General features: G+C 39.5%; 1 protein-coding gene across 5 annotated transcripts in view; it reads right to left on the bottom strand.

Annotated features, from left to right (window-relative positions):
* Positions 1 to 16,333, bottom strand: part of wdfy3 (WD repeat and FYVE domain containing 3) — a 133,820-nt gene that overhangs the window by 109,098 nt on the left and 8,389 nt on the right. For 2 of the 5 annotated variants that reach the window (XM_074669348.1, XM_074669349.1), the window contains exon 1: positions 13,700 to 13,986. The exons of 1 other annotated variant lie outside the window; for it this stretch is intronic. In XM_074669348.1, coding sequence (XP_074525449.1) covers positions 13,700 to 13,728 — 29 coding nt within the window. In that variant the 5' untranslated portion in view covers positions 13,729 to 13,986. Of the gene's footprint in view, positions 1 to 13,699; positions 13,987 to 16,333 lie in introns of those variants that run through there. 2 more of the 5 variants (XM_074669353.1, XM_074669347.1) reach the window with 1 other exon arrangement.

Below are 16,333 nucleotides of genomic sequence, written 5' to 3' on the forward strand. Positions count from 1 at the left end.
ACCTCAGTGAATGCTGAAGTGCAAAAAAAGTGCAGTTTCTTGAGTGTCCACTTGAGGCTGGCCCCAAACGCTAAAAAAACATAGTAGCCCATGATAAAATATGAATACTTGAATAAAACCATCACTGTCAAGAGTCTCCTAGATCAGATCAATTTGGCAGTACATTTACCTACTAAAAGGAGATGAAGTTGTACATAAGCTGTTTCTGGTTAAAACGGCTGGTGGTGCTCGCTCTGCTAATGTTGGATTGCTGATAAAAAAAAATTGACACTGTCGACAGTGTTTAGCCTTAAGTAAATTGGCCTAATTTTCGACTGTTTTTAAAATAGTTGGTTGTACAATATAACAATATAAGTGGCTAATGAGGACTTTTACAACACCAGTTCTGTTAAATAAATTTGATCCCAATACCCCAGATGAATGTGTTAAATGCGAAGCTAAGGGCACTCTTCATTATTTTTGTAGCTGCCCTGTTATTAAGACTTTTTGGATGGAAGTTCTAAATGTTCATTCACATGTTATAGGTGTAAAATTGGCATAAGTCCACAGCTACATGTCCTTTGAAGATTTCCTGAAAACGGCAAACTAAAAACAGACTGATGAGAAAATGACAGTTTACTGCTTTCTTAATCTTGTTTTCTAACCTATCACATTCCCTTGCTCTTGAGAAACTCAATTTTATGTCCAAAGGTATACATAGCTTTATTAAGGAAATTTGGAGGGAAATTTTTATGATTGCTGGAAGGGGAGAAAGCAATAGGTACTTCCTACCTTGAACAGAACAAAACAAAACATGTCTTTGTAAGTCTTTTGTTCACTTTCAGATCCTTATTGAGTAATTCTACTGTTTTTATGTACCTTGATATCATATAAAAAAGACAGATATTTGACATGTCTTTATTGACTGATTACATAAAAGTTTCAAGAGTCTTGTCTTTTAGTACAACTTGTTAATGCAAGAAAAAAAATGTTCTGATGTAACTTCATAATTTACTGTCTTGCACCTAACGTGTGTTTCGTGTTTTTTTCCTTTCTTGTTTTTATTATCGTCATAATCAATGTACCATTTGTAAAAATAATAAACATTTGTTTTTTTTAAAAAAAAGAATAGTTGGTTGTAAGTTCTTGTAGGTTCCTTGTGATTGTTGCTGTGGACAGCCTGCTGCAGTGGACCTACAGTTTCACCATAATCATTGCTACAATGTCTGTCTGTGTGTCTGTCTGTCTCTCTGGTTACACCCCCTTCTCTCTTTTCCTCTGTCAGTACCTCTCTCTGTCTAACATGAGTCTGGATAAAGGAAAGTTTGTCCTTGCCATTGCTGCAAAAGTCTGTACTCATGGTGGATTAAGATGAGATGGGACTCCTTATCTTGTCTTCATGTTGGGTTTCTGCTAATAAAATTTTGGCAACATTGGTCACTCTCCATTGGTCTAGATCTATTACTGTTATTGGAAAGTGTATTGAGATAACTTTTGTTATGATTTGGCGCCAAATAAACAAAGATTGACTGATTGATTGAGGAAATTTGAGAACGTCCCTAGTTTTAGCACCATAGTATTGCTTTCCTCATAGCAACTGTCAGGGTGGTAAATCTGTTCATAACTCAACCAACAGTCAATCTTTCCTTGACTTTTTTCCCGTATTGTTCTTAATTACCTTTTTTGCATTATTATTATTTTTTTGTAATGAGGGTTCCCTTTTACATACTGAGCACGTTGTCACTTTGTCATGTCCTGTCTCCTGCAGATTGCCAGTTATTGCTAAAAGAAGACCGACTCAATCAATGCAAACTGACTCTACCTATGGTTAAAAATAGAGTAACCTTGAATCTTGAGCCTTGATTTTGATTAACTCAGTTTTTCCTTAAGTTATGTTTTGCATCATTTTTGCTTTCATTAGCACAAGAGATACAGGAAATGTTGGGACTCTTAACAGAGGGGAGACACAGTAAATGGTCAAGGTGAGAGCCAAACCAGACAAACAAAGATTATAGGCCAACAGAGCCACACATTGATTTATTTAAGTCTAACAGATGTGCAAAACACATGAGCATTAGGAGGTCCATGCGCACACTGTAGCTATTTGCAGGGTTGCAAAGCCTTTGCACCAACTACCTCTTTGTTGGTTTATAGAAACTAAAGTTAGTTGGAGTCTTGTCTAACAGGGCGGTTGCCTCAGAAACCACAAGTTGGTATCACTGAGGCTCTGTCTATAGTTAATACCATCAGCTATCCTAATGGAAACATAGAATGCACAACACCGAAGACAGAAATGCATTTGTGCTTAATGACCTTAAAGATACTTCTTTATGTAGTGTGCTAAAACTTCTGACTTACTTTTGCTCCAGTTGATAGAGGAAGGGAAAGTAAAACATGTGGCGTCTGCAGCCACAGAAATTTGCAAAGCAGGATTTTATGAACTACACGAGTGAGAGAGACTTTGAACTCTAACATCAGCTCCTAAAGTATATTTTAGTTCAGTTACTTTTAATTTAATTCAACATAGATGTTTAAATCAGAAAACAAAAGACACCATTTCACAAAAACAGCAGAATGCTGTCAGAAAGAAGTGTCCAACATCTCCAGGTAAAGCAGGTATTTATTGCACCAATAGACACACTTGGTTTGGCTTATTGAGTCCTATTAAGATTAAAATTACAGAAGTGCAGGTTTATTGCTGTTGTGTCGTGTAACAGCAAAGATAAGAGGAGCTATTTTCATCACTGCTGTGTCCTCAGGAGCTCTGCTCTGCTGACACCCTTCCTCTTTCTGAGTAAACACGTATATCATGTTTGTCTACTGCTTCTCCTTCATAACGCTGTAATCTATGTCAAATGACAAAGTCCAGATCATAACTAAAGCAAATCAAACTCTCCACTGGCAGAATGGGCTGTAGTAAAACAAACAGACACACATAAAGCCGGCTGAGGCTTTGGGAGAAAGCCACAGATCCTCGGCACATTTGGCCGTGCAGCTCACCAGCAGGAGGGTTGTGGTTTGATTAAGATGCACAGGCCTCAGCAGCATCAGCAGAAAAGCCGTGTTCAGCCGTGTTCAGCTGCTGGCTACAACGGAAACTCAGGCTGGTCTACAGACAAGCTCAGTGAAAAGCTGCCAGTCAAGGAGAAAATCTCACCGGGTGTCAGAAATGGAGAAACCAAAAGCAGAAGCTGTCGGCCTGCGGCTGGTTTAAAAATATCCAGTCCAGTGGGCCCAAACTCCTGAGTCATTGTTTAAAGCAGCGAGTTTCAGGACGAACAAAAACCAGACAGGACTGAGAGGAACAGGTGGGAGCAGCTTCACAGGCAGAAGTCTGTGTGGAGAGCCTCAGAGTATGTCGCTCACTGGGAGTTAGGAATAACTTTAAAAACAGATCCAGATTCTCACCTGGACGAGTCAACAAGTCTGGAAACAACTCAGAGAGATCATGCAGACAGGTTTTACACAAAGTTAATACCAAAGTTTTCCAATTTTCTCACATACAATTTACTTACTCCGAGCTGTTATAACAGCTTAATTTCTCTCAACATGTGATCAATAAAGTAACTCTATATTTTGAGTTACACAAGCTGTGCCCTACTGAGCCTGCAAAAGGAAGCATTAATGTCACGAGGAATGTTTTTCATAAATCAAATATTGTTATTGTCAAGCCTCTTGGGAAAAATCACAGAAGAGGAGCTGCCCTTACAGATAAAAGCTGTGGAACTCTTTTAATTTTGGCAGCACGCAACAAGACAATCACCAGACAGTGGTTAAAACACCAGACCCCTACAATTGAAGAGTGGATTGGTATCGTACAGGATATTTACAGTCTTGAGCGGTTGTCATTTTCTTTGAAGGGTCAAAGGGAATCCTTTTCCAAGTTTTGGTCATGTTGGACAAATTATGTGAAACTGGTAATCTCTGTATTTGTGTTTAGGCTGGTGCAAACATGCAAATCGTGATGTGTGTCTTATTCCAGATGAGTCAAGAATTGGAACCAGACCCCTCCTTCTGCCAACTCGTTCCTCTAGTTCTTAAATTCATTACAATTAAGGATTGGCAATGATCATTTTCATAGCCGCAATTAGGGGTGGGTAAAAGAGGCAAATAAATATATCTCAAATATTTTTTGCAAATTTTCCGATTACGATATTCTGACAAGAACAAGGAAATACTGTACAACTACTTGCCTACCAAGAGGACAACTGTGGATGACCACAGAACGACAGTTCTTATTTATTTTTAAAGTGCTTCATACACCCCATCCCCCACTTAGAGGTCGAGTTAATTAGGGGTGCACCGATCACAATTTTCTGGCCTTTCACCAATCACCAATCTTTAAAATGCCTGACCTGCCAATACCGATTTGGGCCGATACCCATTTTTACTTTGTATTTTTTATAACTGACAGCATATATCTTCAATAATCCAAACGTATTTTATCAAATCATTTAACAATCCCTGTGAAACAATTAAATCTTTATGTTCTAACTTAAACAACCAACAAAGTGTCCTGAGTTTTAGGTCTGGGAGCAAAAAGCAACAATGGCTGGCTGTCAGACCTTGCTGGAGTTATAAAAGATCAGTTTCATATGTACAGATGGGCTGATCACCGGTCACCGATCAAGCTCACCCGAAACTAATGAAATTGGCACCAATCGATTGGCCGGTGCATGTCTAGTACCGATGCCTGGTACCTGGCATTCGGTACCGGTACTCAACGGTACCAGCTTTTAGTATCAGTGTGGTTAATAATAAAAAATTGTTTTTTTTTTCAATTTAACATTTATTCTTCAATATATAACCTTGTAAAGCTGTTTTCATGACAAGCATGGAGAATCGCCTACTCTTCCTCTCCCTCACAGTCACAAGGATGCATTTAGGTACCTGAACATGGTACCTTTGATTTCATTTGAATTGGTGCTCGGTACTTTTGACAGAATCTGGTCGGTACCTATAAAAGTACCTAATTCGGTACCCATCCCTACAAAGACCCATGTCTCGCTATTAAATAATCTGCTGAGGCAGGAGACTACTGCATGTTTCCTCCATGTGCGACTATGTAGTGTTTTGGTTTCTACTGAGTCACATGACTGACCCCTGTCTGCTCATTGACTTCTGAGGCAAGCATTCAGCAAATAAGGACTTTCCTCTTTGCCATCTATGCACAGTCTGTTTATTTTTTGGAAACATTATTACTCAATAATGTAAAAACTGCACAGCATTAAAGCAACATTTTGGATAATATGGTACGCAACACACCCCTAACTGCAATAGATGCGTGGAATGTAAACTGTATACTGTTCCCTTTCTCTAAAGGGACGCTGTGTAACATGTGCCTTTCCACTAGGGCTGGACAATTAATAGGATTTTAATCGAGATTTCAATTTTGCCATCTGACAATCATAAAAACAATATAATCGAAGAAAGACAATTAATATGCCACACAGTGTAGATGTATGCAAGTTCCTGTGCTTCATAGCTCTTCTGTGTTCCATGTGCAGCCACAGCGAGTGTGTGTGACTTATGTGTATCAATAATACTGTATGTGCCACTTGCTGGTTCTTTAAAGTTGTGTTTAAATCAGTACTGAAGTTTTTGAATAAATGAATAATTGTATATATTAATCGTGATTTCAATATCACTTAAAATAATCGGGATTCTTATTTTTACCATAATCGCCCACCCCTACTTTCCACATGAACAAAGAATTCCAAAAAAATCTGTGAAACATTCTGTGAGCAACAGTTTTTTATGTTGACTAATGAAATTACCAATCACAAGAGGTGCATTAAGATACATCTGATAATCATTAGCACATGGCTTAGGGAGCTCTATTGTCACTTTTTCAGATCAAGACCATGAGTGGCAATAAAACCACAAAGTAACTCTCTGTTAGACCACCTCTGTGCAGAGAACATGGGGGTTGAGTCGATCCACAGAAACATATTTAAAGTCTGCAATGGTCGTTTTAGTGCCATTCAAGCAGAAGTATCCACCTACCACCTGACTTAAATTCTACCTTAGCTCAGATCAAAGCCAGCATTTATGTCTGAACAATGCTGACTGTTCGCATTTCTGCACTTGGCCTCTGTGTCACGGAGAGTCAGTGAAGCAGACACAGTGCTGGGAGAATGGTCGGAGCTGGAGCTCAGCAAGGCCGGGACCACAAACTGGGGCAAACACATGTCATAGGACTCAGCATAAGGCTGAGCTGGAAAATCAACAAAAGGAGACGCAGTGATCCGCAGACAAACCCAGGATTACTACTCACTCCTCCTATTTGGTAAGCAGAGCAGTGAGCGTCACAAAACCACAAGAAGCAGGCCTGGGACACATCATCTGCAGCTGTCTGTGCCTCGACTCAAGCATTAGGATCTTAAGAGCACTCCAGACTGAAGCTAACAGGCATGGAAACCTAATTTGGGTGCAGTATTTACTGTGCTGCTGCAGCTTTACTTGCTGAATCTCTTGGAGAAGAATACACATTTACCTGACAGACACATCTAGGTTTTGACTGGCTTCCTGTAGCTTTGTCTCAGAGGAGATGAAAGCTCTCATTTCTCTGATGTGGACCCAAAACGACTTAAAATACAATTCTTCCTGGTAGATAATCGTCTGTAGTCATCTCAGGTGTGGCTTTTGGCACAATACATCACTGTGATGCACCTGAAGTGTGCTGATAAACCAAAATCCTGGATCCTAGTCATACTTATCCAATCATCAGTCAAGCTTAACATCGGTGAACCATATTTAATCGGTATGGGGGGGCTGTAAACCTCCGACAAATGACCCATCAGTATTTCAAAATGAGGATTTTACCACTGTCTTAACAATCCTCAGAGTCCCATACAACCAAAAGGCAACTGCAACCTGGTTTCACGAGTGTGTTCAATGCAATCGAGTCACAAAAACACCAATTTTCTCTCTAATGGCCAGAAAGAGCAATTTCACCAACTTCACAACAAAAGCAACTAAACAAAGCACAAAAGTAAAACAACCTGTGTTTGGTAGATTATTTCCTTGGTTTAACAATTCTTCTCGGCAAAAAAAATATTGTTGTGTTTATGGTGCCACATCCGTCAGGAACACTGTGGGATTAGCAGCAGAGCTGAGTCTGTGGGTTGCACCTGTAAAAATTAGCAAAATCTCCCCTGTCAATGGCAAACAACTCAGGCCTCGTACGCACCTAGCCAGGTATCTTTAAAAACAAATATCCCCCTCCCTCTTTAATTTTTAAAAATACTTTGGTCCACATGCACTGGGCAAATCCGCCAGTGAGTGCGGCTTGAACATAGACAGTATAAAACATGGACGTAGTCTCCCCAACGTCACCAGTTTGTTTCTGAAACGGTGAATAAAGTACATTGGCTATAGCGGCCATCTTGGTAGTGGCAAGGGCTTTGCATACAGCTTTAGGGCGCCTATCAGTCACATGACCCTGAGCTGTGCCTCTGATTGGGTGAGCTTTCAATCGTAATATCCTCTGAATGGCTGTCACATTTAAGAAAATTCTGTTTTCCAGTGTCTACACAATTTTCACTTAAGCTGGAGTTTTCAAAAAAACATGGTTTCAGTGATGTAAAACTGCAGTTTCGATATACTATAGGCCTAAGCGTAATAATACAATATGCAGTTTTCCAAATACCTGGCTACGTGTGGACATGGCCATATTCTGCTTGGAGCTTCTGGTACCTGCCAACCACTGTTGCCCTCAAGCTAACAGGTGCTAATCAAATGCTATTCAGGCACTTTATTGGCAGCACCTGAGGGTACTAGAAACTCAAAACAAGAGTGGGCACAACCAATATACTCAGCTCTACTGTTCATCCCATAAATACATGTCCCCGGACAAATGTTTGAACTATTTAAAAGTAGGGCTGGGACGATATGCTGTTCCCGCAATTCGATTCTATTACGATTTTTGGGGTGCCAACAACTCCCGTGTCACAACACATCAAAAATGATACAAACCAAAAACGAATAGAACACAAATACCATGATAATTCCATTCTCCCATATTCTATTTTTAATTTCAAAACAAATTCAAAACAGCGAAAAATAGGCCATTATCTGTTCTGAAATAACTAACTAAATAAATAAATGAAATAACAAGTTGTTATCCGTGTTCCGATTTTGGAATCCAAAACAGATATGGAATGAACGAATGTTACACTGATACAACATACTAATAAGATTCTTTGTTAATCATGAGGTAAAACTTGAGACTATTGTGGGCTGATAGAGAAATCTGGTGTGAACCTGAACGAAAATATTCTTACAGAAAAAGTTAAAGCTTCGTAATAATAAGTAGAATCAGCCTCCTGACAGAATCCTGAATCGTTTTTTTAGATCTGACATGTCCCTGGTGGATGCTATGATGAATCAGTTGGGTATAAATTGCATCTGCAGGATTAAGAGAGTGCTTTCTTTCTCCACATGAGCATGATCTGTTTTCTACGTCTTATCTGGAAACACAGCCAGAAGAAAAAAAGATGCCCACACCTTTGGCAACAGAGCTCTGTCACTTCCCGCTGAGATATGAGGCCTCCTTATCTGCAGATCCAAGAGCGAATGGATGCACCTGAAGGACGTTGGAAACTGTTCACAAGGAATGCCAATTGATAGCCCAGGTAATTTAGTTTCCTGGCACAGCTTTCTGGTGATAATGTTGTTATCTCACACACTGCCTTGTGCAGCTTTGATACAGAACTTTTTACATCATGATAGTTGAAACACATTAGACCTTGCTGGCCTATTTTTTCTCTCTGCCCTAATGTGAGTTTGTCCAGCAGCTGACATATGTAGGCAGACAGCTCAGCAGACTGTGTACTCAATCAACCTTAAGGAGCAGTGACATAACAGGAGGGATTAAGATATCAGCTCTGATGAGGGTTAGAAACGTACAGCGGCGTACAGCAACAGAAAGTGATTGCAACATAGAGCTAATGATGGCCTGACTAAAAACTCTGTGCACCCTTGATCACACGGCCATAACCTCCACAGTTTGGAAAGGAAACAGCATCAAACAATGTCCTGTCTTAGCTGAATCAAAGAAAAGGAGTTGGTGGCATCAATGGAATGACAACTCCTCTGCAGCGGGGAGCTCAGTTTGCTTTCTTGGCCCTCCAGTCTTTTTCAAAGCATTCTTTTAAAGCGGACGCCAGCTTCAATGAACGTCTCACGGAGTTAGCGCTAACTCCTGGGAGATGAAGGCATGCCAGTGCCCTGGAAAAGCCCAACTCTTCAAAGGCCTGTGTGGTTGTTCCTCAGGAGAAAGTGATGTAATCAGAGAAATGTCTCTTGTCTGACAGTTTACTGAGGTAGGTGGTAGCCGGGGAGCTCCACAAAGGAAGAAAAAATGGGTTGACAGAGTTCGATAAAACCAAACTTGTGAAGCTAAATGCTAATTTAGAGGAAGTAAAGGGCTTTAGAGAAAGTGGTTAGTTCATCCTAAACTGAGGCCAAATGCTGTTACATTTTGGAGTGCAAGTCTCCGCTGCAAGCCACACATACCTCTGAGTTTCAGATGACCAGCTACTGGAAAATATAATTTCACTGTGTCCCTTTGCAACACTTTATGTAGAAATAAATGCATCACTGCAAATTTTTCAAACCAATTCCCAAAATGACTCTTTAGTATTCATTAATGGAGTTCTCCTGAGAGCCTAATTGCCCACAGACTCTCTGCTTCCAAATCAAAACATCAACATCCAAACATTTGAAAAAGCAGGTTCACAGATCTGTGGTTGGATGTGCTGGTTTAGCTCATTTGAGGGTGTTAGCCTGGGTCAAATTCCGACCCTTAGCTCTTTGTAGCATATCCATCATCCCCAACTCTACCTCTCTCTAGCTTTCTGTTGCATCCTCTTTTCCACAGGGTATATGCTGAAACCCTGAGGTTAAATTCAATACCTTTTTAAGACTTTTTTAAAAACCTTTCAAAAAGTCTTAAAACCTTACCGTGACTTTAAGCTGCTGTTAGCAACCAATCTTTGATGATTTTAGTTTTCATTTTAACATAAATTATGTTAGCTGAGAAGGAATAAAGCTTGAAAGAATAAATGAAACTAAAGGCAGGTTTATTAACATTCCCATTACCACAACAAGTAACAATTATTTAAGGCCAACTTGCATAAAATACATACGGACGGCTACTAAACTACTGTACAAACTGGGTTTGTTGTCACATTAGCCTACGGATATGTTGGGCTGCTAGCGATACATATAGCCTGCGCCTCACAAAATTACAACTTTGGTTGTTGTCACGTCTCAAACAACAGCGCTACGTAGCTATATTGATAATTACCTTATCTCATCGCGTAGTATCCAGTGAAAAGGTGATTTTAACAAAGAAAATTTGTTCCAAATCAACTGAGATCAGGGGAAGCTTTCCCTAAATCGTAAGAGTCCAAAATCCCAGGTCCTCAAAAGTCTGAGAAATTTTCTCAGGAGGCCTGAGAAACTCTTATGATCTAGAGTGAAATACTTTGAGATGCTAAAGCTTTTTCTAGATCCTCACGCTGGTCTGTGATGAGTGTGACGAGCAAAATGATGGTCCAATCACCAGGTGTGGTTATTTTTGAAGGTTCAGACCCTGAAAACATTTTCCAGATGGACCATTTCTGTGGAGGATATATGGAGCTGTCTGTCTGGCGTGTCAGGTTAGTTTGTAACAGTCGCAAGGAGGAAAATAAATATTCATGGATATTTTTGGAGTCAAAGCTTGAATACCAATAAAATTTAATACCACATAACATTAGGATTAAGACTTTTTAATACTTTTTAAGGGCCTTAATTTTCCCACAATTTTTAATACTTTTTAATACCCGGCAGACACCCTGTTCTAGCATCTGGATAAAGATATATAAACACAAACCAATCTTTAATAAATCTGTGTTCAATCCACGCTGACCACAGACACACAACCTCAGGAGGGGCTGTGAGCTGAGCTGCCACTGTCGTACTCCTTGGGATTAAGTGGTTTTCTGGTTCAGTTTTACCAGATGCCATTTACAAGGTGTTAAACTCGGTTGTGATTCACGTACAAAACACAAAACCTTTGAGTACATCAGAGCTTGTGACAACCTCAAAAACAGAGGTTTTCAGTTTAACAGAGTTGTTTTCAGAAAGGCTGCAAGCTGAGCAGGCTCTTCAATAAGGTAAAATTGTTCTACTTATAATGCAAGCCACAAGGGTCATCTGGTTAATTTATGCGGTCAGAAAACAATAGAAGTTGGAAAAGCCTGTACATGAGAGCTTGGTTAACAGAGTAGATGCCCAGTATACAGGAGCTGTATTCCTCGTCAAACACTCTATTACATCCTGATCCTAGAAACATTTAGAGCTGTTATCTCCCTCTTTCTCCCAGCATTTCATACCTTTCCAAATCAAACCACACACTTTTCCTAACCAAATAAAGATAAAAAGCCAACTTGTATGTCCAACAGATATAATACAGATTTTTTTTTTTTTTTTAAACAAAACAATACAAATAGAAGTTGACAAAAAAAAAAATATTAGGATGAAATCCAGTGTAAGCTTCCTTCCTATCTGACCTCATTGCTGAAACAAAACAAAGCATCAGGTTACATCAGAGCAGCTCCTCAGAACTGTAGCATGTTTTATTAACATCGGATGCATCAACTGTATCAAACATAACAAGAACCAGAAGGACAGGAAATTACTTAATGCCAAACAAGCCCGGACATGACTGTTGTCGACAGCCACCTAACTGGATATCCGTTTAGTCCTTCAGTGAGCAAACAAAGGGTGCATCTTCAACACAGGTTATTAAACATGAAAGTACCAGCAAAATGCTAATCATTCCTACTTGTGTATTTAAGATTATAGGATGAGAAAGTTGATTTTGTTTGGGTTTTTGTTTGTGGTCTCAAACAACTGAAGCCCTTCCATTATCTTTTAAGCGATGCGTTGGATAAATGGTTACCATTAGAGTATAGGATTGAATAAATTTTCAGCTCACACAACTCGTATGGCAAGGTAACTCTAGGAAAATGTCAAACTACTGAAAACATGCAACTAGGGATGGGTAACTTTCACATTTGAAACAATATGGTACCAAAGCCCAGTACCTGGCAATCGGTACCGCTTCTCAACGGTACCAATTTTGGGTACTTTTTTATGTTTATGTGGTAAAAAATATCAATTTGTCTAATAATAAAACATATTTTTTTTCAATTTAAATTTGATTCTTCAAAATGTAACCTTATAATGCTGTGTTGGTACCTAAACATGGTAACTTTTGATTTTTCGTGAATTGGTACTCTGTACTTTTTACAGAATCTGGTCGGTACCTATTAAAGTATCTAATTCTGTACCCATCCCTACATGTAACATCAAAAAAATTGGTCAAAAAGCTTTAATTTGAATTTATTACAGTCCAAAATTATTAGTTTAATCAATCTAAATGAACTATGCATGCTAGTATTCAGCTGAATTAATACAAAATAAAATGTCTGCCTGAAAGCTGCGAAATAAAAACCAATGCAGTGTTTCATAAATTCAATGCATCATCATAAAACCTAGTTATAAGGTACTTAAGTGTTACCAAATCTGTTTCCACCTTTGGCACGTTGCATCACAAGCAAGAACAGGTGAGTCCAATTCCAAATAAGCTGGCAGTCAAAGACCATTGTTACAAGATTGTAAATTACATAATAGCATTAATGAAGATTGAGTAAGAAAATCAAAAAATTTAAGCTGTTAACTACTCTATATTGTTTTAACCTTGTTGATTGAATATGTTATAGCACTCTTTGAATGTATTTTTTACCATCTATATAACTAACATGTTGAGCAACAGGGTGTGTTTTATTTGTTTTATCTGCTATAAATGAAACACCATAACCACACAGAGGACTAACACAACCTGAAACCTGGTGAAGGTGTTCCAATGTGTTATTTTCCCGCCGTTTTGTCTTCATATAACTATGAAGTGGTTTTTTAAAACATCCCTCCATCAAAAGCCTATTTCTCCATCTTTTTCTTTGGTCTCACAAACCTTCATCGCGTCTTTGAAGCGGAGGCAGCCATTAATCAACCTGCATGAGTTATTAGAATCGACAGCGAGCATCAATCATTCCTCGTTTTGATGAGTTTCAGCACGACTTGATTGCTGTTTCACAAACTACAGCATCAATTTCAACTGTTGCTCTCAATTTTTTTTTTGAATGTGCTTCAAGATGTTTCATCACTGACACACTTTAAGCTGTTTCATCACTGAGCAGAAATCAGGGACATTTTGTTTCCCTGTATGCCACGATGACAAAAATCTCATGTAAACACAAAAACAATGAATTTTCTACCACATCAAAAGTCATCACTGTTGTGCTCGTGAGCCTTTTCTTATCTCTCATCCGGCACACGATGGCTCTGGAGAATATCAGGGTGTTTTGTTACATTTACAGCAGCTCGGGCTGTTGCATCCTCTCTGCTGGAAGGAGGTAATGATGGTAATCAAAGCTTATCACACCGCCGCACTCTGCTGCTCTGACTGTGCTGTACAAAACTGCTAAATGCTGAGTACAAATGTAAATAAGTGTGCCAGTGGCATCAGGATGGATTGCTTTTACATTAATAACAACCGTAAACCTGATTTACTATATCCACCAAGGTCAAGCTTTCCAGTTACAGTAAACAAACACCATGGTCACCGCGGAGACAAGCTCAGCATCCAGCTCCTGATTCCCCCTACCTGCTGTTCTCTCTGCGCTCCGCCAGCATCTCAACTCTTCAGAGGTAAAACAGCAAAAAGATAATCCACTATATTAGTAATCCCACTCTCTTTCTCTCCAAACTGTTGTCTTCTGATCAGAAAAGTGGAACACAATGTTGTCATGCCTCCCTCTCATTAAGGAGTGAGACGAGAAGAGGCTAAACGCAGAGGCATGGCTTCTCTTCATTGGCAGTACCAGGAGCTTTGTTCCCCAGCCAGCGTCCTGTATGTGTATGTGTGTGTGTAAGTGTGTGTGTGTAAGTGTGTGTGGCCTGCCGGGACTGGCACAGCTGATCCCCCCCTGACACCGGGTGGGGTGTACAGGGCTTTGGAGGAAGAGAAGGAAGGGAGGGTGGAGCGTGTGGGGTGGCTGTGGCCGTCACAGTGAGAGGAACGTACCATTCTCACCAGAAAAGAGGGGTGGACATGCATGAGCCAGAGTCGTAGGCAGCATTAAAAATTAATCTGCTAGCCTTCATTATGCACTTCCAGGTTTAGCAGGTTCACATTAACTTTGCATTATTATGGCTCCACACACATTCAGAGCATGGAGCAGAGGACATTACACACTTTAAAAATGATGAAGTTTGCATGAGGAGGCCAGCATACTGACATTCAGTGCATCTTTAGTAAAGCATTGAAGAAATGTCACAATAAGTCTGAAAAATAATATTCGATAATATTCAAACACTAGGGCAAAGAAGTAAAATTAATACATCTAAATTATTTTTTCTGTTTATAAATTTTGTTATTCATCACAGTTAACTTTACTAAAATTTCAAAAGAGTAGTCAATTACTGCCAGAAGCCTGTAGAAATCTGATGGTTCCTTATTCCATCTTGAGAGTAGATTATACATTACAGGAGTTAACCCTTCCTCTTAAAGGCAAAACACAATGAAAATAAAAAAAAAAACCTCCAAGTTGTTGCTGTTTTTGTGGACATTAAAAGTTTGGGGGCTTCAAGCTGAGCTGTCTTTAAATTAAGTCAGGCTTTACAATGAACAACTCCTCATTCTCTTCCTTTCTCTGTCCTCAACAACAAACTCGGTGTTAAGACCCAATTAATGCAATGAATAAATCTGTGCATGACACATAATGCTAAATGAGTGGGCTGTAAGCTGAGCTGCCTCTAATTCAGCCAAAAAATAATTCCTAAGGTCTCTCTTTTTTCTCTATCTTCACAACGATGAAAACATGTGATAAGAGCCAGAAGAGACTTAAAACTACAACTGTAGTTGTGAAACAATGTTAGACGAGAGGGGGCTGCTAGCTGAGCTGCCGTTAAATGAACTGAGGTGTTCTTTCAGAGCGTAGCTTGCCTATGCTAGGATTCTTTTGGTGTGGATAGTTTACAAGATTTCTTAAGGTAACAACATTTCCTAGAGGTCCCTTTTCCTCTCTATCTTCAATAAACAAAGCTGTTTCTAAGAACAAGTGAAAACAAATGATGTTGAATTAGTGGGCAGTGAGCTGAGTTGCCACTTAGATCCAGGCACTGTTTTTTTTCTGTTTACCTACTTTGGTTTAAAAAGACACTTCAAGAAGTGAGAAGTACCCTGAAGTGTAGTGAAGCTACCTATAAAGCTGTTGTTGCTTTTTCACTAGTTAAATTTGTCTACATAGACTTTGCCCGTTCTTATGATTTATGGGAATTTATTTGCAAATGCTCTGAGGGTTGTTTCAATTGATCTTGCAAAAGAAGGGCAATATTCCCCTCAGTTATATTAATGTACCTTTAACTTGTTTGGCTCAGATGAAACCAGCTATTGTTCTCTGTTAAGGTGTCTCCTTGTAAAGAATTGGCTATTAAATATTTGCTGTATGGAAGCGTGATACATGATTATTAATCACAGCCTGTCAACAAATTCAATTTTTCTAAATTTCTTGACCAGTTAACACAATCCCAGAGGGTGTAAAAACTTCTCCAGTCTTCTACCCCTGCATGTATCATCCTGAGAACCCCTTAGTCTTCTGGTTCACTAAGAGGATACTCAAGTGTGGTTTCCAACAGGGGCATAGTAGGCCATATGGAAATTAGGTCGGCAGGGGGGGAGCAGATCATCCACCTCGCTGAATGAAGCTGCTACGGAGCCTTCTCCTCAGCATAGCACCAGTGGCAAGGTTGAATATACACAAGAATGTGGGGGGAAAAAAACTTCACAGCAGCCCGAGAAACCTGTTGTGCTAGCAGAGCCTGAGGGCTTCACTGTTACTCGACTCCCCCAACAGTTGCACATGTGACTTCAGCATTTCTCTGCATAATAAGTGGCAATTTGAGCTCACCTGACAGCTGCAAATTATGCACCATATTTCTAGTTTCCATGCAGTACGAGGGGACACTTGCGGACAAATACAGTGTCCATGAATAAGCAGAGACTAATAAACCATACATCTGATCATAAACATTCAGGGCAGTAGAATTTCTCAACAGTTTTCACCATCCAGTGGCAGGAGGAACGCATTCTCAGCCCTAGGTGAGCTGCAGCAATAGTAGGTCAAAAAAGATAAGCAAAATATCAGTATTTTTAGAGTTGAAATGATTCCTTGAATGATTCGAGGTACTCGATTACAAAAATTACTCGAGTAATTTTCTCCGCCTCGAGGAATCGTTT

This window comes from Halichoeres trimaculatus, unplaced genomic scaffold, assembly GCF_033239565.1.
Source record: "Halichoeres trimaculatus isolate MK-OKI-2021-1 unplaced genomic scaffold, fHalTri1.1 fHalTri1_scaffold_5, whole genome shotgun sequence".
Classification (NCBI taxonomy): Eukaryota; Metazoa; Chordata; class Actinopteri; order Labriformes; family Labridae; genus Halichoeres; species Halichoeres trimaculatus.